The 22,656-nt window shown below is 44.7% G+C and overlaps 2 protein-coding genes across 2 annotated transcripts; both read left to right on the forward strand.

The window, feature by feature from the left end:
- The first annotated feature begins 168 nt into the window (after positions 1 to 168).
- On the forward strand, positions 169 to 16,325 carry LOC148898638 (zinc finger MIZ domain-containing protein 2-like). Its single transcript, XM_088993435.1, has 22 exons — positions 169 to 327; positions 428 to 544; positions 2,279 to 2,337; positions 3,009 to 3,123; positions 3,191 to 3,399; positions 3,473 to 3,629; positions 4,338 to 4,562; positions 5,251 to 5,362; positions 6,127 to 6,239; positions 6,336 to 6,425; positions 6,960 to 7,125; positions 7,187 to 7,328; positions 7,414 to 7,492; positions 7,595 to 7,726; positions 7,815 to 7,917; positions 7,997 to 8,154; positions 8,902 to 8,969; positions 9,052 to 9,120; positions 10,037 to 10,299; positions 11,250 to 11,407; positions 12,215 to 12,391; positions 14,056 to 16,325. Exons 3-22 carry the CDS (start codon positions 2,288 to 2,290, stop codon positions 14,167 to 14,169), a joined length of 2,700 nt encoding a protein of 899 aa, XP_088849561.1. The 5' UTR covers positions 169 to 327; positions 428 to 544; positions 2,279 to 2,287; the 3' UTR covers positions 14,170 to 16,325.
- Positions 16,326 to 17,236: 911 nt separating this feature from the next.
- LOC148898639 (peptidyl-prolyl cis-trans isomerase) lies at positions 17,237 to 21,314 on the forward strand. Its single transcript, XM_088993437.1, has 4 exons — positions 17,237 to 17,398; positions 19,585 to 19,704; positions 19,812 to 19,984; positions 20,906 to 21,314. The coding sequence occupies exons 1-4, from the start codon at positions 17,330 to 17,332 to the stop codon at positions 21,036 to 21,038; spliced, it is 495 nt and encodes a 164-aa protein (XP_088849563.1). The 5' UTR covers positions 17,237 to 17,329; the 3' UTR covers positions 21,039 to 21,314.
- The last annotated feature ends 1,342 nt before the right edge of the window (positions 21,315 to 22,656 follow it).

A 22,656-nucleotide genomic window follows, 5' to 3' on the forward strand; every position in this document is an offset into this window, starting at 1 on the left:
GGAACAGAATATTTTTCTCCATTAACACAACCTAAAACTTGCATTAGCAATATAAATTGCTAATGTTAGGAGTAAAAGCACCCAAACTCTCCCGTATTTGCCTCCCTCCCGTCGGTATGAGCCGACTCCCTTCCTCCTCCTCCTCCTCCTCCTCCTCCTTCAGTTGGCCGCCGTCTTCTCCGGTGTGACGGCGGCGATGCGGAGCAAAGCCGCGAACAAGCAGCCCACAGCGCCCGCCAGTGTAACGCGTTGCGGTGGTGGAGGTGCGGGAACCGCGGGGCGACTGCCGAAGCCGGATAGTCGACACGGCGGTCGCCGGGCGGGCAGGTAGGAAGGAGCCCGGTGGTGAACTTGGAGCTACACGAGTGAATTTTTGGCTCTCGGTGGAGGACATTTTGTGGATATTAAAGGGACGCGTTGGAAACAGATCGTCCCGGATCCGGTGAACGATTCTGGGCTTGAGCTACTTGATGACCCGGAGGCCCGGTGGAACACAGAGCGCAGACCCCCGCAGCGGGGCTTGTTCGGCAGCCAAGTGGTGGAGGTAAAACGACCCCACGTCGACCAGTTCCCCCACACGGGTGTCTTTTATTTTTTAACCCGAAGACGAAATAGCTTTTACTCGGTGATTGTTAACAATGAGTATCTTCGTGAGACATTAGCCGGCGGCTAAGCGTTAGCCTGCTTTCATTGCATTGTCACTAGCCGGGCTGAGCTAGCCCAAGCTAGTTAAGCTAACCCCTTAACATCTGGACAACGGCGACTTCTTTTCGCGGCGCCCGCCTTCATTTTGAATTATTATTTTTTGTCATGACACATCACCGAAACGTTTATTAAACATTCGGCGCGCGTATGTTGTTAAAAAGCACAATTGTGTTGTTGTTTTAGCGGCTGGCTGCTGAGTTCCGTGCCGGTTGCTAGCACAAATGCTAATGCTAAGGGAAGCGGCGTCGGTGCCTCGTTATTGGAACATAAAGCAACGTTCCTACCAAAATATCTCCGACATTTATTTTTAAACACGTCTTGTATCCAGTTATTTGGCATTCAATATTAGCTCATGAATCAACCTAAAGATTATGTGTGGGATTGTCACGCCTTTGTGTCGTTGTGTGTGGTTGTATTTTTTGTGTTAATTTGTTGTGTGTAGTTGTACAGTGTGTGTGTGTGTGTGTGTGTGTGTGTGTGTGTGTGTGTGTGTGTGTGTGTGTGTGTGTGTGTGTACTGCTGTGATGTCCTCGCGTGGTCCAAATATTTTGTACATCACAACACACGTGATTTTGGAAAACCTATTGAGTTTATTTTGGGTTTACAGTTACAAATGTGTTGAAGCGCCTGTCCCTTAATGTTAGCCAAGTTAGCATCCGCCTAATTTTTGTGGTTACACGTCTTTTCTTTCCCGGGGGTCCGATGAGGGAGAGATTAAAGGACAACCGACACCACCGGACAAGTTGCGCCCATAATTTGCAAAATGGCTTCAAATGACTTCTACTGAGCGCATTTTAAAAAGATTCCACTGCATACAGCTATATTCTACATTTTAAGACTCGCGCTGAATATTCATGAAGTCTTGTTTTCGAGTTGATGACGATGCCCTAAGTGACGTCACGGAGGCAACGCCCCTGACTCAGAAAGCGACACACAATGCATTTTGGGTACTTTTTTTCATCTAAAAACACAGTGTTGATGGCGATTAGAAGGAAAACGACATAAATAACGCGGTGGTGAATCATTGTGTCGCAGCCAATTGCGCTAACACGCATAAAGAAGGTGTAAGTTGACACAAATTCCCAGTGGACAAATCAGCCCATTTCCAACGGAGCTTGGGCGCCATCTTGGGCATTTTCTGGGCGCTACATTGGACTCCAGACGGCTCAAATTGATCCAAAAGGACTTCTTGAATCGATTGCAAACGTGTATGCTTTCCTCTTCAGAACTATTTGAATCAAATTTATGACTGGATGAGTAACAAGAAAGCATCTTCTCCGAGTCTGAAGTCATTGTTTTGATTCTGAAGCAAGGTAGTTTATGAAGGACGAGCCTCACGTGACGTCACGAAAAAGGGGGCGGGACTTTCTGAATCTTCCCAGTTTTGAGCTCATTTGTGGCAGTTTTGGGACACTTTCAGTCATTTTTATTGTTGTTTTGCATTTGACTAAAAATATCAGCCTGCGTGTTTTGCGTATTTTAGCTGCTGCAAAACGTTTTTCTGATGTCAGTTAGGAAACAATAACATGGTGTCGGTTGTCCTTTAAGGTTTTGATTGTCTGACTGTCCGCAGAGACGCCCAATGAATCCGCTCAATCACATGAAGGCTGGACTGGCCGGCAATCCACATAGGTACAAACGCGCACACACACACACACACGCACACACACACTCCTATTTTATGAGGTCCCGATAACTCCAGATAAGGAGTGAGCACCACAAGTTTAGAGAAGAACTAGTGTTCCATTTGAACACTAAATGTCACCCCATTTCTCACTTCAACTTCTTTCAAAGCAAAGAAGTAAAAAGTGGACTTGAAACTGAAATAACAGCAGGAGTGAGGTTTCTGAATTGGTACATTCAAAGTCCTCACCCCTGTAGTGGATTTGGTTAAAATATCGTTTTACTTCTAGTGGTATGATTTTTTTTTTCCTCTCATTAACCACACACACATAAACGCACACAGTGAATAAAAAGTGTGTGTATCCGAGTGAAATGAAAATACACACCCAAAAAAAATCATTTTGTGAGGACCTCTCTGAAACTTTAACAGATGCAGATATAGACCCTCTAGAACCCTTTAGAATGAAAAACTCTTGAGGACCGTCTTAAAGGTCCTCACTTGTCAAAAATATCCTCACTACGTATGGTATAAAATGTTAGTGGTCCTCACAAGACTACTCATACAAACACACACACACTCACTCTTTTTCACTTTACGTGCACACACAGACACAAACGTGTTAGAAACACAAACAGATGGCACTTGTTGCCACCCCTCCCACTCTCTATCTCCCCCACAGTGAGGCTTCGTACGGGTATGAGCCCTCCAGCTGGCAGCAGCCCACCAACCAGCCCCAGGGGTCGCTCTCCGTGGTCACCACCGTGTGGGGGGTCACCAACCCCTCGGCCAGCCAGGTACGCCGCATGCCCACGTACGCACTCTTGCCCGTCCGTCTCACGTGGTGTCTTCTCTCCATATCAGGGCCCGGGCGGGGCTTCGATGGGGGCCGGGGCCAACCCGGCAGGGCCGCCTGCGATGCGGGGCCCCGGGGGAGGCTCCATGGCCGGGGGCCCGGAGGCTTACGTGGGCCGGCAGAGCTACGGGGATCCCAACAAGGCCTATCTGAACCAGGGCACTTACGGCCGGCCCGGTGGGGGCTACATGGGCACCCCGGGCGGGTACCCGGGAAGGTGGGTCTCGCATATTTAACCACGGGGGTCCTGACTATTTTCCCCTCCCTCACACACATATGCGCACGCATAGTTACCCCCCCAATCCGAATGGATCCCGGGGAGCGGCGGACTTCACGCAAGCGGCGGCGGCCGCCGTAGCCGCCGCCGCCGCCACGGCGACTGCCACCGCCACGGCAACCGTGGCTGCCATCCAAGAGAAGCAGAACCAGGAAATGAACTACGGACAGGTAAGCACCACTTCCTCTTTCATACAGACACACATTCTTGTTTTAACGTTTTTGTGAGGTCTGGATAACTCCAGTTAAGGAGTTAGGACCCCCGTTGCTGATAAGTTTCGAGAAGAACTAGTGTTACTTTTGAACACTAAACATGTCCCACTTCAACTTCTTTAAAAAAAAAAAATAAAAAGTAGACTGAAACTGAAATAACAGCAGGAGTGAGGTTTCTGAATGGCTACATTCAAAGTCCTCACCCCTGTAGTGAATTTGGTTAAAATATCATTTGACTTTTTGTGGTCTGAACTTTTTCCTCTCATTAACCACGCACGCACACACACAAACATAAACACACAAAGTGAGTAAAAAGTGTGTGTATCCAAGTGCAATGAAAATACACAGCAAAAAAAATCATTTTGGGTGAATTTGTGAGGACCTCTCTGAAACTTGAACAGATGCATATATAGACCCTCTAGAAGCCTTTAGTCTGAAAAACTTGTGAGGACTGACAAAAGGTCCTCACTTGTCAAAAAATGTCTTCACGACGTATGGTCTAAAAATGTTTGCGGTCCTCACAAGACTAGTCATACAAACACGCACACAGGAACCTGTCACGCATGCAAGGTGGGCCACCAACTAGCCTAGTTTCCTACCTGTGGTGGTCTTCACTTAACTACAACGGACCACACCCGAGCCACCTCCAATTCCGTTGTGTCTCAGATGGGCGGTCCATCGTACAACAACCAGTTCGTGGCCCACTCAGTGCCCCGCGCCCCTCCTGGTATGGGGACGGGACCCGGGCCCACGAGGGGCATGGCCTCTATGAGCCCCATGTATGGGGCTGGAGGTCCCCAGAGGCTAGCGGCGCACCAAAACTACTCGCCCGGACCACAGCAGCCTCACCCGCGGACCTCGCAGGGCGTGAAACGGACTTACAACCCTGAGGTGAGCTGCCGCTCGGCCGGCTAAGATAAACAAATGTATCTATTTGCTATCGAGCTATCTGGCTAGCTATCTAATAGCTATATAGCTATCTGGATAGCTATCTAATAGCTATATAGCTATCTAGCTAGCTATTACTGTTGAAAGTCGAAAAGGAGATGGCAAAAATGAACAACTGTATCTATTTGCTATCTAGCTATCTGGCTAGCTATCTAATAGCTATATAGCTATCTATCTAGCTAGATTACCATTGAAAGTCGGAAAGGAGACAGCAAAAATGAACAAATGTATCTATTTGCTATCAAGCTACATGGCTAGCTATATAATAGTTATATAGCTATCTGGATAGCTATCTAATAGCTATATAGCTATCTAGCTAGATTACTGTTGAAAGTCGAAAAGGAGACAACTGTAAAATGCAAAAATGAACAACTGTATTTGCTATCTAGCTGCCTGGCTTGCTATCTAATAGCTTTGTAGCTATCTAGATGGCTGTCTATTGGCTAGCTAGCTAGCTTTCTTTCTATTTGAGTGACTTCCGGGTTGAGTGAACGCCGGCGCGTGGAAACCCGCAGGAAATGTTGTCCTGTGACTGTAAAGTGACCTTGAGAGTTTTGAAAGGCGCTTATCAATGAAATGTATTATTCTTATGATTAAAAGTGGAATCTTACTGATGCCGTTTCCACCTCAGGCCTTTCTGGTGGCGCCTCAGCTGTACGCCGTTCCTGTTGGTTCCGGTTCTGCGCCGGGTTCAGGTGCGGGTGGATCTCCGGGATCGGGCTTGTACTCGCAGTACCAACCAGGTCGGTTTTCCTACAAAATCGCTATCTAGCTGGCTATCTATTTGCTATCCATTTGCTATCTATTAGCTATCTGGCTTGCTAGCTAGCTAGCTATGTAGCTGGCTATTTATTAGCTATATGGCTATCTCGCTAGTTAGCTAACTGCCTCGCTGGCTATCTATTAGCTAGAATGCTGGCTGGCTTTCTATCTATTTGAGTTATTATGGTTATTATGATTCTTAATCTTATTATTATTATTATTATTGTTATTATTATTATTATTATTGTTCTAATGGTTATTATTATTGTTGTTGTTATCATGGTTGTTATTATTATTATTGTTATTATTATGGTTATTATTATTGTTGTTATTATTGTTATGGTTATTATGATTAATCTTATTATTCTTATTATTGTTGTCATTATTATTGTTGTTCTGGGTTGAGTGAACGCTGGCGTGAGTGGCTGCTACTGCTCACCCTCAGAAAAAGTATCCCGTGACTGTAAAGTCTCCTTGAGAGTTTTGAAAGGCGCTTATAAATAAAATGTATTAATATTGATTATTATTACCTCCGGGTTGAGTGAACGCTGGCGCATGTGGCTGCCACTGCTCACCCGCAGAAAACCCGATCCTGTGACTGTAAAGTGACCTTGAGTGTTTTGAAAGGCGCTTAGAAATGAAATGGATTATTATCATTATTATCATTATTATTAAAATAGTTTAGCATCAAACGTTGACGCCGTTAGCTTGAGCCCTCTTGCTACTTCCTTTTTGACCTTCGCAGGTACTGGTAGCCCATGCCCCGTGCCACAAAGGGTAGGCTCCGCCCACTCCTACAAGAAGCTGCCCCTCCCCCAGTATCCTCCGTCGGTGCCCTCCAACTCGCAATACTACAAGGTGTGTGTGTGTTTGTGTGCGTGCGTGTATGTATGTGTGTGTGCGTGTGCATGTGCACACTTGAGCAGTTTGTACTCGTGTGTGTTGTTATTACAGGAGCAGTTTAATGGTCAGGGTGGAGCTTTGAGTGTGATGTCATCAGGGGGGGCCGCAGGCATTTACAACTCCTTTAACCAGATCTCTGGGGTAAGTGTGTGTTTGTGTGACTATTCTTGTGAGGACCACGGTGTTTGTGTGTATATGTGTGTGTGTATGACCGTTCTTGTGAGGACCACCACATGTGTTTGCATGACTATTCTTGTAAGTACAACTGGATGTATGTTTGTGTTTGTATGACAATTCTTGTGAGGACCACCGGTGTTTGTATGACTTGTGAGGACCACCACGTGTTTGTGTGACTATTCCTGTGCGGATCACTGTGTGTATATGTGCTTGTATGACTATTCTTGTGAGGACAACTGTGTTTGTGTGACTATTCCTGTGAGGACCACTGTGTGTATATATGTTTGTATGACAATTCTTGTGAGGACCACTGTGTGTTTGTATGACTATTCTTGTGAGGACCACCCTGTGTTTTTGTATGACTATTCTTACGACGACCACTGTATGTATATATGTGCGCTTGTATGATCATTCTTGTGAGGACCATCATATGTGGTTTTATGACTATTCTTGTGAGGACCACTGTGTGTGTGACCTTGCACGTGCAATGTGCGTCAGCCCGGCCGAGGGTTGCCAGGCTACCCCAGCTCGCCGTTACCCGGGAACCCGACTCCGCCCATGACGCCCGGCAGCTCCATGGCTCCGCCCTACATGTCGCCCGGCAACAGTAGTGACATCACAAAAGCCTCCTTCCTGCCAGACGTCAAACCGGCCCCGCCCGCAGGTGCGTGTCCAATCACATCGCCTTCCGGGAAAGCAGGGCGTCCTGACTTCCTGTCGGGCAGGTAACCCGAGCGACGACCTGCGTCTGACGTTCCCGGTGCGCGACGGCGTGGTCCTCGAACCCTTCAGGTTGGAACACAACCTGGCGGTCAGCAACCACGTGTTCCCCCTCAGAGACTCGGTGTACAAGACGCTCGTCATGAGGTCACTTCCTGCTGCCCTTTCACAATAAGAGTTTAACCTAACAGGAAGCGCTTATCTGTACGTGTGCGCGTGCGTTGGCGTGCAGGCCGGACCTGGAACTTCAATTCAAGTGCTACCATCACGAAGATCGGCAGATGAACACCAATTGGCCGGCTTCCGTCCAGGTGAGACGGGTCATGTGAGGGGGGTGTGAGAGACAGTGTGACATGTTGGGTCCAGTGACGGTCATGCCCCAAAAACAACAAACTAATTCACGCCCCCCTCAGGTGAGCGTGAACGCCACGCCGCTGACCATCGAGCGTGGCGACAACAAGACGTCCCACAAGGCTTTGTACCTGAAGCAAGTCTGCCAGCTGGGCAGGAACACCATCCAGATCACCGTCACCGCCTGTTGCTGCGTCAGTCGCCCGTCCCCCCCCTTAATCGTCCGCTGTCCTTCGTCCCATCCGGCATCTCTCGTCCGTCTCACCGTCTTTTGTCCCGCAGTCCCACCTGTTCGTGCTGCAGCTGGTCCACCGTCCGTCGGTGCGTTCGGTTCTTCAGGGTCTAATGAAGAAAAGACTCCCCGCCGAGCACTGCGTCGCCAAAAGTGAGTCGCGCCCACGTTCGGGTCGCCCTTCAGACCGTTTTTTTTTTTTTTGACGCCGTTGTGGCGCGCTTGCGTGCAGTTAAAAGGAACTTCAGCAACGGCTCCGTTCCCGGGACCCCCGGGCTAAACGGAGAGGACGGTGTGGAGCAAACGGCCATCAGGGTGTCGCTCAAGTGTCCCATCACTTTCAGGCGGATACAACTTCCCGCCAGAGGACACGAATGCAGACATGTGCAGGTAGCTTCGTGTGAGACGAGGCGACTTTATGTTGACAGTCAAACCTCGGTTTTCGAACGTCTCGGTTCTCGACCAATTTGGTTTTCGATCAAAAAAATTTGGGTTTTTTTATGCCTCGGTTTACACCCAAAAATGGGTTTCTCGACCAAAATGAGCACACCTGAATGCACCACCACGGAACGGATTGACCATTTTTATATAGATTATAATGGGAAATGATGTTTTGATTTTCCACCAAATCATTTTTCGACCAAAATTTTGATGCCTCGGTTTACACTCAAAAATTGGGATTCTCGACCAAACTGAGCGCACCTGAATGCACCACTCCGATTCGTCTTATACGTCACTTCCAGGTGTCACGTCTCCTTGTCACCGACGCATTAGTCTTGTGTAGCGTTCCAATGTGAGCAGGCGTGTTTGTCTTGTTCAATCTGAACAAAAAAAAAAAACAATAAGCAGATGGAACGGATTAACAATTTTTACATAGATTATAATGGGAAATGATGTTTTGGTTTTCCACCAAATCGCTTTTCGACTAAAAATGTGGTCTTTTTGATGCCTTAGTTTACAACCAAAATGGGTTCTGGACCATGATTATAATGGGAAAATTTTCCGTTTTTGAACAGGTTTCTGGAACGGATTATGGTCGAAAACTGAGTTTTGACTGTATTTCTATTTACAACCCCCCCCCCCCCCCCCTTATTGTGAAAAATGATGTCACGTTCTAAATCCACTTCCTGTTTGCAGTGTTTTGACCTGGAGTCGTACCTGCAGCTTAACTGCGAGCGAGGAACGTGGAGATGTCCCGTGTGCAAGTACGCCCCCGAACACGCGTGTACGGGGTCCCTCGCGTCGCCACGGTAACACTCCTGTTGACCCTTTTGTGTTTCCGTGCAGTAAAACTGCTCTGCTGGAGGGTCTGGAAGTGGATCAATACATGCTCGGAATTCTCATCTACGTTCACAAGTGAGCGGCGACGGTCGTGCGGTGACGTGACGTGGCGGTCACGTGACGAGCTTGAGGTCGTCTTTGACGTCGTCACGTGACTCGCGAGTGGCGGTCATGTGACCATTGTTATGTTCATGATGTGAATGTGATTCGTGATGACGTCATGTGACCTTCATCAATTTCAATTGACAGTTACGTGACTGTCACATGGCCGTCAGTGACCATGAATGAATGACTCAGTCTTTGTGTTGTCATATCATGTTGTTGAAAACCAAAACAACATTTTCCATTATAATCAATGTAAAAATTGTTAATCTGTTCCATATTTTTGTATTTAGTTTTTTTTTTTTTTTTTTTTTTTTTTTTTTTAACTTCAAGATGGCGCCACGAGAGTGGCTGCCTTTCCAGCAGCTCCTGTATTTTTTTCTACTTCTTTCTTTCCTTTCCTAACTTTGCTGCTGTGTTACTTCCGGGTAGAGTGAACGCTGGCGCGAATGGCTGCCGCTGCTCACCCACACAAAAAAATTAATATATATATATAGAATATAAAGTGTCCTTGAGAGTTTTGAAAGGCTCTTACAAATTAAATGTATTAGTATTATTATTATTATTAGTTGTATTATTATTATTATTTATTATTATTCTGATGACTCCATGCTGGCTACCTAACTGGCTATCTTGCTAGCTGGTTATCTTGCTAGCTACCTAGCTGGCTATCTATTTCCTACGTGTTATCTATCTGGCTGGCTATGTAGCTATTTAGCTGGCTATCTATTTGTTATATGGCTAGCTGGCTGGTTGTCTCGGCGGCTGTCTATTAGCTAGCTTTCTATCTATTTGAGTGACTTCCTTGAGAGTTTTGAATGAAATGTATTCTTATTATGATTATGATTACTTGGCATGTTCCTGTGACACCTTCTTTCTGTGCGTTCAGTTCCGAGTACGAGGAGATCACCATCGACCCGGTCTGCAGTTGGAAACCGGTTCCGGTCAAACCGGACGTCCACATCAAGGAGGAGTCGGACGGCCCGGCGCTCAAACGTTGTCGTACCCTCAGCCCGAGTCACATGGTGCTGCCCAGCGTCATGGAAATGATCGCATCACTAGGCCCCGCCCCTCCTTCCGCATCCTCGCCGGCGCGCTACCCGCCCATGGCGGCCGGCGGACGCAGCAACACGCCTGACTACTCTGGGGCAGGTGCGGACGGAACGTTTTGTTTTTATTTTATTTTGAAGGGAATTTATTTCATTTTATTTTTGTAGTGGAAAACTAGTTTTTTTTTCTGTGTTTGTGGAAAATTGAAAATCTGTGTACATGCATGTGAGGTTGATGTGTAAAAGCGTTAGCGTTAGCATGAAAAGGGAGTAAAAGAAGCTATTTTCATAAAACAGCAAAACCCTTCACTAAATCGCCATGGTGGGGTGAGGTTCAATTTGGATCGTTCCTACTACCGACTTATTCGGCAACAGAGGCTTAGTTATGCCGATGAGGTAATACCAGATCAAAATGGGCAATCAGCCCAGTCGTAGACCCCACACTCAGCAGGACAATAGAAGTAATCAGTATAGCCTCAGGGAATAGTCCTCTGCTCCCCCCTACCTGAGAGCAGGGACCAATCATAGCAGAGTCTGGCTCCGCCACATCTGGACAGGAGGGATATATATATAGGGTCAAAACTACCAGCAAAAGATTTTAGTTAGCTGACGAAGCCTCTTGGATAAGAAGCGAAACATCCGACACCTTCAAAGAAGTACAGATGACGACGGAAGAAACCTTCTCCTCGATGGATCACTCCTGTACGACAGAGTTTACACAGACGTAGCGTTAGCATGAGTTAGCCTGCATGCACTTGCACGCGTTTTTACAGATTGGATGTACCTTTATTTGTCTGGCAGTGGAGAAATTGACATTTCACAGCAGCAAAGTGACGAAAGGAAGAGGAAAGGAAAGAAAGAAGTAGAAACGCAAAATACAGAAGCTGCTGGAAAGGCAGCCACTCTCGCGATGCCATCTTGGAGTCAAAAAAAACCTAAATTGTATCAAAGCTTTTTCACCTTGACATTTGTTTTGAGATGCGAGCGTAGCTGCGTAGCGACTTGGCCTCATATTTCAAGGCGCAACTTACCCAATCAATGTACGTATTTCAGCCCCGTCGTATCCCGGCCAGACGCCGTTCTCGGACATGAGCGCGAGTCCCATGACTCCGGGGTCGACGGTCGGGGCGGACTTCTCGTCGCCCGACCAGCCACCTCTCCCCTTCCGTTCCGAAATGTCGGGCGACAAACCACCACCGCCGGCTACGCAGGTACCAACGTTTTATCTATCCATATTTATCTAGCTAGCTATCCAGCTAACTAGCTATTGAGCTATCTAGCTAGCTATCGAGTTAGCTAGCCAGCTAGCTATGTAGCTATCAAGCTAGGTATCTAGCTCTCAAGATAGCTATTGAGCTATCTAGCTAATTATTTATGAATTGCTAGGTATCGCGATAGCTACCTATCTAGCTAGCTATTGTGTTAGCTAGCTAGCTATGTATCTATCAAGCTAGGTATCTAGCTATCAAGCTAGCTATTGAGCTATCTAGCGAGCTAATTATTTATGCATTGCTAGGTATCTAGATAGCTAGCTATCAAGCTATGTATCTAGATATCGAGCTCTCTATCTAGCTAGCTATTGAACTAGCTAGCTAGCTATGTAGCTATCAAGCTTGCTATTGAGCTATCTAGCTAGCTAATTATTTATGAATTGCTAGGTATCTCAATAGGTAGCTTGATAGCTAGCTATCTAGGTAGCTTGATGGCTAGCTAGCTAGCTATCTAGGTAGCTTGATAGCTAGCTATCTAGCTATTAAGCTAGCTATTGAACTATCTAGCGAGCTAATTATTTATGCATTGCTAGGTGTCTAGATAGCTAGCTATCGAGCTACCTCTCTAGCTAGCTATCGAGTTAGCTAGCTACCTATCAAGCTATGTATCTAGAGAGCTAGCTATCGAGCTCTCTAACTAGCTATTGAACTCGCTAGCTAGCTATGTAGCTATCAAGCTAGCTATTGAGCTATCTAGCGAGCTAATTATTTATGTATTTATTTTACTTGTTTCCTTTTTTCCGCCAGATGTCCGGACCCCACGGCGTTCCCCACTCTCAGCAGCCGTCTGTCGGTCTCCACGGCAACCGCCAGGCGGGCGGGGCCGTCAACCCCATGCTGCAGCAGCGTAGCAACCACAACGCCGCTCGTCTCCACGGTGACGCCTTCAGCCTCGTCGCAGACGTTCCGGAAGCTGCTCTCGATGTGAGCCGAACGAGTTCGGGGCGCGCGTGGGACTAATAAAGGCTAATTGGATCTAAAATAATAATAATAATAATAATAATAATAATAAGTCAACATTCCACCAAATAAACTACAGTGATACGTTGGCTTACGAACGCTTTCGCTAACGAACTTTTCGCCTTAGGAACATTAAATTTGCGAGAATATAATCTTGGCATACGAATTACTTTTCGGCAAACACAAGGAGCTCCACAATGGCTGGCGGACTAGTTTTCGGCGGAAGAACACCAAACCGCACGGCCGAACAGCGCCACCGTGGCTGCTGGACTACTTTTCCACACCCCCTTCCTCTGAGTGCATACGTGGTTTGTTATCAAGTGGATACTCTTGCTTTTTTTGGGACCGAAAAAGACCCCACCACAGGCTAGTGTTAAGCCAAGAGACTTAGCGTCACAGTAGCAGTATGCTAAGTCGCCCATTGCTAAATGTGGCTACGGGTGGTTCTGTGTTGTCTAAGCAACGGTCTCAGGCAATAGAAGAGGTTGAAAAACTTGTTGATTTGGATTCACGAAAAGTCGCTAGCAGAGGACAGTGTGTGTAAGGGTATTATCGCTGAGAAAGCATGGCAACTGCACTCGGATAGCATCAAGAGGCAACTACATAAACGACCATCACAAAGGTCAATATAAACAACTTTGTTATACAGTACTGTTATTTATTTAATTACAATCCAATAGCACATTTATTATACAGAAAATAAGGTCTATTTTGTGTCGTTTTCGAGCTTATTGAGTAGAAATTGTTTTATGGGGATGCGGGAACTGATTATACCTCATTTTAATGGTTTCCTATGGGAAATTAATGTTTGGAAGACATACTTTTGGCCTTACACACACTTTCTGGGAACCAATTGGGTTTGTAAAGTGAGGTATCACTGTACTCCTTTTTTGTTTGAATAGAATGACTCAATTCGGACATAATATGGAAAACATAGGACATTTTTAATTCATTATGTTTTTTTTTTAGTTTTATATAACAGAGATATAGTTACTTAAATAATAATAAATAATACATTTCATTTATAAGCGCCTTGCAAAAGTCTCAAGGTCACTTTTCAGTCACAGGAGGAGTTTTTCTGTGGGTGAGCAGCGGCAGCCACATGCCCCAGCGTTCACTCAACCCGGAAGTAACTCGAATAGATAGCTAGCTAGCGAATAGATAGCTAATAATAATAATACATTTCATTTCTAAGCGTGTTTCAAAACTCTCAAGGCCACTTTACAGTCACAGAATAAGTTTTTACTGTGGGTGAGCAGCGGCAACCACACGCGATAGATAGATAGATAGATAGATAACCAGCTAGTTAGCAAATAGAGAGCAAACTAGCTTGATAGCTAATAGATAGATAGCTAACCAGCTAGTTAGCAAATAGAGAGCAAGCTAGCTAGCTTGATAGCTAATAGATAGCTAGATAGATAGCCAGCTAGATAGAAAATAGCTAGCTCGATATAGATACTTAGATGTTTGTTTGATTGAAAAAAAAAAGATTTCATTTCATCAACCAATTTTTGTCCTCCAAATTTTTTGGTAGAATTTTTATTTATTTATTTATTTATGTGAATTAAAATATGTGTGAGTTAACATTTGTTTCTGTTGTCATACTCGCGTGTGTGTGTTTGTTTCAGCTGCTTCCGGAACTGAGCAACCCAGACGAGCTGCTTTCGTATCTGGGACCGGCGGACCTCCCCAGCGGGAGCAACAACAACGACGACCTGCTGGCTCTCTTCGAGAACAACTGAGCGGACGCGACGGCTCCTCTCTTTGCTTTCTTTTTACACTGGTGTCATTTTGTTGTCTTTCAACAATCGAGTACAGTGATACCTCGGTTTACGAACTTTTCGGTTGACCAACGTTAAGTTGATGAACATTTTACCTTGGCATACAAACTATTTTTTGGGATAGCAGAGTGTAGACTGCAAGGTTAAAATATCCCATCAATCAGGCTCCACAAATAACCCGCACAAGCCATCTGTACACTTGATGCAAAAAGCTAAACAGAACACAATTGATGAGGAACAAGGTAAAATGATGGCAGAGAAAGCCCCTCCAAGGGATCATTCCTCAAGATGGTGAAAGAAGGTTACGTTCCTCATCAAGTGTTTAATGTTGATGAAAGCGGCCACTCCATTCCTCAAGCCATCAACGACCATCACAAAGGTCAATAAAACAACTTTATTATACAGTACAGTTTATTTCTTTCATTATAACACCATAGCACATTTATCATACGTAAAATAAGGTCTATTTTGCTTAGTTTTAAGGCTTAGAAAATTCGAAAATTATGTGGACCAGGCAACGGATTATACTCATTTTAATGGTTTCCTATGGGAAATTAATTTTTGGGATACACACTTTTCACCTTACACACTCTGTCTGGGAACCAATTAAGTTCGTAAGCCAAGGTATCACTGGACCACCTCTTTACCCCCGACTCTCCCCCCCCCCCCCCCAAAATATCCACGTGTTCCTCGAACCCATTTAAAAAAATCTTCAGGAAAAGCCAAAGTTAACCCTCGAACCAAAAAAAAAATGGAAAAAATAAATTAGATGAGTCATTGATTTTATTTTCTTCTAATTTCCCCTCCCGCCTGTACAGGAAGTGGCAAACACTATCAAGAGCGACTTCCTGCTTGCCAGCCTTCGGTTAGACTTTGGCTGGGAATCGCATAACCAATCGGTGTCGTCGCTGACTTTACATCCTGTTGTCGGTGACCACACTTCCTGTCAGACCCGAGGAAATAAAAAAACAGGTTTCCCTCCCCTGTTGCAATAATCACATGCAAAATGAAACCAAAAAATGGTCTTGTTATGACCATCGGCTGGAAAATTGATCACGTTACGTGTTCCATAGTTTTTTGCATCATTTTATTAACAAAATAAAATCTTCAAATGTATTCAATATCTTCAAGGGAAAATACAAGAATACAGTGATACCTCGGCTTAGGAACGCTTTAGCTAGCCAACTTTTCGCCTTACGAATGTTACATTCGCGAGAATATAATCTTGGCAGACAAACTATTTTTCGGGAAACACACGGAGCGCCACTATAAGTGATGTGTCATTCGCGAACGAGCCGGTTCTTGGAGCTCCTGAAATGGCAGCCATTGTTCCCCTCTATTCCCCGCCCCCAGCTTTCGGTTAAAGCCGCATGTGATTGGTCGAAATCGGTGGTAGAGGAGGGAGGGGACACATGCAGCAGTGAGTGGGGGAGAGGTTACAGAGACAGAAACACACACACAGGAAAGGGAGACGACAGAGCTTGAAACAAAAAAGTGGAAAAAAACAAGTGAAGTGGTGAGAAAATACATAGAAAACACAGTGAAATTTGGACTCGTTTCAACTTTATTGATAGTACAAAGGCAGAGTGTAAACTGCAAGGTTAAAATATCCCATCAATCAGGCTCCACAAATAACCCGCACAAGCCATTGGTGCAATTTGAAGAGAAGATACAAGCAAGGGAACCAGCTATTAATGAAGTTTCAAGTGAGTCCTCCTGCATCTGTTGCTGTTGCAAGATCACAACTTCAAAGATGTACAAGCCAGAGCTCCTTGAGACACTTTATGCAAAAAGCGTTCCATTCCAACAAGGCATCAACGACCATCACAAAGGTCAATAAAACGACTGTATTATACAGAACAGTTTATTTCTTTAATTACAATACCATATTACATTTATTATGCATAAAATAAGGTATATTGTGTGTAGTTTTAAGGCATATTTAGTTGTAAAGTATGTTTTATGGGGACTTGGGAATGTATTATTCTCATTTTAATGGTTTCCTATGGGAAATTAATGTTTGGAATACACACTTTTTGTCTTACACGCTGTCTGGAAACCAATTAAAACATCTGGTCAAAAATAAAATAATTTTCAAGGAATGCCGCTAAAAAAAACACACACTTTTGTGCTCCAAAATTGCTGTTAACTGCTTGAAGATTTCACCTGATGAATAGTTTGCATTTCTTAGTTGTCGGTTGACATTTGCATTCATTGTTGACTGCGTTCCAAAAAACCGGTTGTGCGAACCTATGGAAATATATCGCCTTAACCAGTATCAACGTTACTTTTTTAAAAACTTTTATCTGGACCTAATTCCTTCTTTCCTACTTCCCCGGATGTACTTTTGTCATTTCGTCATATTAAGAACTACCAAATCAAACCAATCGGTGACTGATGCCTCTCGTCGTAGTTCTTGCGTCTTTTCCATTTTTTTCGATGGGTTCTTTTTGTCGCAATGATGACCGTGAATAAAAGAAAATGACTTTTAACGAAAGATCACGTCGACCTTTCTGGCAAGTCGCCATTAGCGCATTTAGTTTACATTCATTAAGATTTGAGCACGTTTGACTTCTTTTTTTTGTCGTGCAGATGACCGCACCCTGTGCGCGTGAGCGCGCATTCTACTCCTCATCCCGCCCCTCGCTACAACAAGAGCGCGCTCAGACTGCGGTTAGTGACGTCACGCTTGTCCACGATTGGCCACGAGGGTTGTCAGTCAAGCGCGAGGCGCTTTGCTTTGAACTGAAAGTCTTGTGGAATTGATCGCAGGGGCGGGGCGACTTTCTGACAGCACGCCCCCCTGTTGCAAACTACTCGGTGGGAAATAAAATTGCGCCCGCCCCCCCCTGTCAGCGCACCAAACGTAAGACAAATGTGGGCCTGGCCAATGAGAACGCGTGACGGTGTACGGTGTATAAACCTGCTGATTGGTCGCTTTATGCATCATTCGTCGTCTCGCAGCTCCCTATTGGCTTGATTGGTTTATCACCGCCTACTGTCTTTTATATAAAGTTTCTTGCCGAACGGCCATCTTTCTCGGTTCATTGTCATTCATCGCGTTTCGTCGGTCGTCGAAAAATCTTCTTGCCTTCTTCTCGGAAGCGAAGCGGCGGCAAAAATGGCCAACCCAAAAGTGTTCTTCGACGTTACCTCCAATGGCAATTCTATGGGACGCATCGTGATGGAGGTACGTTCGTCCGCTTTTAGGTGTGGGGTGAGGCGAGGCGTTAGCACGCGCTTCCTTTGTGCGGACTCCGGAATTCATCGTCCATGGCCGAACGCGAGGCTCCGGACGACCTTTGAGACGAACGGCCAGCTCGGCGGCCAACTCGGCGGCGTGCGCTTAGCCGTAGAATCGCCTCTAACCTCCCAGATGACTGTGGTGGAGCGTTAGCAACGTTAGCCGAGCGCGCGAAGCTCGATGAGTCATGCGCCAGGCTAACGGGCTAATTGCGCCGTGTTCCTTGTGTGGTCGGCTTCAGTTTAGCGGGCTTCGAGTTTTATAGCCGGACGTCAGTATTCCCGCCATGTTGGATGTGTTCATTGTGGCCCGTACTTGGACTGCGCGCTATGAAATGGCTACCCGAAACCGTGACCAGACTTTGATGTGTGACTTTATGATCGCAAAAATGGTGATGCCAAAAGGATATCAATCGCTGCATTTGGTACATCACAGTTAAACGAATTACCGCGCGTGAACCGCCAATCTGCATTTTGCTGTCCAGACAGGCATCAAATGCTACATATGCAACTTTAACGCGTACTTAGTCCCAGTTTAAGTTTTAGCAGGAGTTTTAGCATACATCGATAGCTTCACACACTCGAGCTCAGATTAAAAAACAAATCTAATGACTACCAGTCAAAAACACTTATAAGTATAAATTAGTTAAATACTGAAACAATGGCGAGTGAAACAAAGCGAAGTCTCAAATGGGACTCAAACAATTTAATGATATACAAGTAGTGAAATTTTGAGATGTGACAATGGCCAAATGTTACGCCTCTTTCACACTCAACATGTCGGCGACGTTGACGTACGGTTGGTATTTGCCCCCCTGTATCTCTCCCCCTTTGGATTCGGCTTCCCGCCTTCACCCGCTGACGGCTAAAGCTAATGCTAACATGGCGATCGCTCTCTAGCGTCGTCTTGTTGACCGCCATTCTCGACTTTTGTCGGGCGAAGGGGGGCCTCAAATACGGCCGCTTCTGTCCATACAGTTGTCTCGAAGGATGTACACAATATACATAACTATTTAGTTATCCACTGGCCATTTTGGATCTTTATGGCACAGCCTGCGCCATTCGGCGGGCGGGACTGCGACACTTGTGCCTTCTGGAAACTTCCATTGGCGTGTGGGGGGTAGGGGGGGGGGGGTTCTTCCCTTTGTACCCGCGTGACCGAAGTCCGAATGCGGCTATAAAACGCCCCTTTGGGGTTTTCGGTGCAAATGCGAACTTTGTGCTTGAATCAGTCAGTCCTCATTCACCTTATTGTACCTTTTGAATTGTGTTCTCTGTACTATGAGATTTGCAATTTCATAGGATTTAAATGTCTTCAATGTAGTAATGCTACAGTGAGCTATATTTCACTTGATGTTTCAAAAATTCCATTATTTCCTTATTTGTCATCGAACAATAATCTACATATCATTTGAAAGCTGTTGAAATACACTTTAATATGGTATGAGAAAATGTCTGAATTATTGAAACATTTTGTCACATCCCTATTCAATGTGAAACTGCTCCCAAAATAATACTTTTTTTTTTTAGCAGAAAGCCTACTAAAAATTCCCTTTGCGTCAAAAATCAACAGTGCGCCTGACAATCTAGTGTGCATTTTGTTTGCATATTGAATAAAGTTTGCCTAATTTGCTGATTGAACCGGCTGATTTCCCTTCATGCGCTGAAATGCAAAGATGCACGTGTTATTTGATAATAATTTGCTGTCTCGTTTTATCGTCTGTAAAATATGCTGAGCATAGATTGTAACCAAAGTCGTTTCCAGTTGGCGTCCTTCGCACCCTCTGTATTTTATTTTGCAGTTTATTTACAGCAAAGTATTCAATGTAATAATACATTTTATTTCGCTGTGGCGACCTCTTGAAGGGAAAACCCAATGCGTAGGACAGTTTTGGCCAGCCAGCATCTCACACTCGCACAGCAATCGACCGTGTGTGCGCACCAAAGGGGGGCGGGCGGAGTTTGCGAGTCATTTAGCCTCCGAGTCTCTCTTCAACATTTTGAATGTATTTCTACTTACGACCATTTTGACTTACGACCGTTTGGTCGGAACAGAACTCGTTTGGATGTTACCTGTAATCACATTTAAATGATTTTAAATAATGCTTTTTTTTTTACGTTATTTTTTTTCAGCTGCGGGCTGACGTGGTTCCCAAGACCGCAGAGAACTTCCGCGCCTTGTGCACGGGCGAGAAGGGTTTTGGCTACAAGGGGAGCACCTTCCACCGTGTCATCCCTGATTTCATGTGCCAGGTATGTGAGCATGTTCGCTTTTTTTTTTTTTTTTTTTCCCCGGGTCACCGCGTCCAAACAGAAGAGACCAATCAGACAAACGTTTGTGCGCCGCTTGCGCCCGATAGGGCGGGGACTTCACCAACCACAATGGAACTGGAGGAAAGTCCATCTACGGGAACAAGTTTGCCGACGAGAACTTCACCCTGAAGCACACGGGACCCGGGATCTTGTCCATGGCCAACGCTGGGCCCAACACTAACGGCTCGCAGTTCTTCATCTGCACCGCCAAGACCACCTGGTGATTACTGGACACTTGCCAATCAAATGTTTAGGGGTGGGGTTAATAATAATAATACATTACATTTTAAGTGCCTTTCAAGGATCAGTTTTTCTGTGGGTGAGCAGCGGCAGCCACACACGCCAGCGTTCACTCAATCCGGAATAACTCAAATAGGTAGAAAGTAAAGAAAAATGGATAACTAATAGATAGGTAGATAGCTAGTTCGCAAATAGCTACCAAGGCAGCCAACTAGATAGCTAGCCAGCTAAATAGCAATATTATTATTATTATTGTTATTAGTAGTAGTAATAGTCGTCGTCGTAGTAGTATTCATAGTGCTATACTTTTGTATTTAATAATGATAACACTAATCATATTAATAATATTCTTGTTATTATTTTTTTTTTTTAATTCTTATACTATATAATACTGTATAGCAAATGTTTCGTTCCAGGTCACTGAAGCTGTCGTGGTTCTCTTGCTTCACTTTTTTTACACATTTTTATTTGCTCTTTGTTTTTCTTTACAAATCTTTTTTTTTTGTGAATTATAATGAGTAGTAGTATTAGTAGCAGCAGTAGTAGTAATATTTGTAGTAGTAATTGTAATATTGGTGGTGGTAGTAGTAGTCGTAATATTGGTATTAGTAGTGGTAGTGGTCGTTGTATTATTCGTATTATTATTATTATTATTATTATTATTAGAAGAAGTATTATTATTAGTAGTAGTATAATTATTATTAATAGTAGTATTATTAGTAGTAGTGGTATTATTAGTAGTAGTATTATTAGTAGTAGTATTATTAGTCTTAGTAATAGTAGTAATATTATTAGTAGCACTATTAGTAGTATTATTATTATTATTAGTAGTAGCAAATTGCTGGAAAGACGATGCTGCGGTCGGTGTGACTTGAAAGTGTTTGGTCACCTCCCCACACAGGCTGGACGGGAAGCACGTGGTCTTCGGCACTGTGGTGGAGGGCATGGACGTGGTGAAGAAGATGGAGAGCTTAGGCTCCGGCAGCGGCAAAACCTCGGCCAAGTTGGCCATCCAGGACTGCGGTCAACTCTGAGCTCCTCACCGTCTACCCGTCTGTCGCTTCTCGGGGAGCCTTCGTTCGTCTTAGCTTACCCGTAACCCCAAACACCCCTTCCTTCATTCCACATTCCGTCTGATCTTGGAAGCAACTCATTTCCCTTTTCTGTTTTTGTAACCATTTGGAAAGCCTCTTGCCGCATTTGTGACTATGCTTCTAAGTCTAAAACGTCTGGTTTTGCATTGAACGACGTGCTCCAAAACGCTTTTCTTTCATCCATAAGTCAATAAAAAGATGGCCTTGGTGACGATCGTCGATCGTTGGCTCTCATCAATATCCGCTTTGCGTACGCCATTTGTGATTCAGCACAAGTCACTTTGATTTCTCATAACCGTAATTCAAACGTGGTTGTCAGCTAAGTAGTGGATACCAGCCACTCGCAGATATCTTGGAATTTCATTTTAATTACAGTGATATCTCGGCTTACGAACACTTTAGCTAACGAACTTTTCGCTATACAAACATTAAAATCACCACTATTTAATCTTGCCATACGAACTAGTTTACCACGGAGCGCCGCAATGGCTGCTGGACTAGTTTTCCACACCCTCTTTGAGTGCAGATGTGGTTTGTTATCAAGTGGAGTACGTTTGCTATTATGGGACCGGAAAAGACCCCACCACAGGCTCGTGTTAAGCCGAAGAGGACACAAGAAAGAAGAAGAAGAAGATCATCGAAAAACACAGACGAGGTGTGCATTTGGGTGACTTGGCATCCCGGTACCGGTATGCTGAGTCAACCGTGGCGAAGGGTGTTCCTGTGTTGTCTAAGCAACGGTCTCAGCCCATAGAAGAGATTGAAGAACTCCTGTTGATTTGGATTAACGAAAACCGGCTAGCAAGGGACAGTGAGTGAGAATATTGTCGCCGAGAAAGCACGGACATTTCACTCGGATATCATCAAGAGGCAACTATGTCAATGACCATCACAAAGGTCAATAAAACGACTTTATTATACGGTACCGTTTATTTCTTAAATTACAATACAATAGCACAGTTACTATACATAAATTAAGGTATATTTTGTGTAGTTAAGGCTTATTTAGTAGAAAAATTGTTTTATGGGGACCTGGGAACGGATTATTCTCATTTTTAATGGTTTCCTATAAGAAATTAATGTTTGGAAGACACACTTTCTGGGGAGCAATTAAGTTCAAAAGCTGATGTATCCACTGTAGTCAGAAGCGAACTTTGGAGGTGCTTAGAAATCACGTTTGTACTTCACTTGTTATACACGACTGACATCTTGTGGCGAAATTGGGAACTTCACTGGGACGACGACAAAAGAGTGGGGGTACTTCCGGTATTGCAAAGACCCGACACAATTGTGAGTACAGTATTTTCATTTGCCAGAAATGTCATTCTGTCCATTTTTTAAGAGAATATTCGGCTTGTTTTAATCGTCGCTTTTCACTTCGTCGTGTCATTTTTGACGAGTTAACATTCGCGTCAATGCTGCGTTCAAGGAAGTTAGAAAATCGGATTGAACATATTCGTTTTGGTGCATTTGCCGCCTGCAAAGACCGATGCTCTAATTCATCGCTTTGGCGGTTTGACCCGCAAAACAAAAATATAAAGATATCGGATTGGATTTG

Source organism: Hippocampus bargibanti, linkage group LG04 (assembly GCF_051943395.1).
Source record: "Hippocampus bargibanti isolate YZ-2025 linkage group LG04, ASM5194339v1, whole genome shotgun sequence".
NCBI lineage: Eukaryota > Metazoa > Chordata > Actinopteri > Syngnathiformes > Syngnathidae > Hippocampus > Hippocampus bargibanti.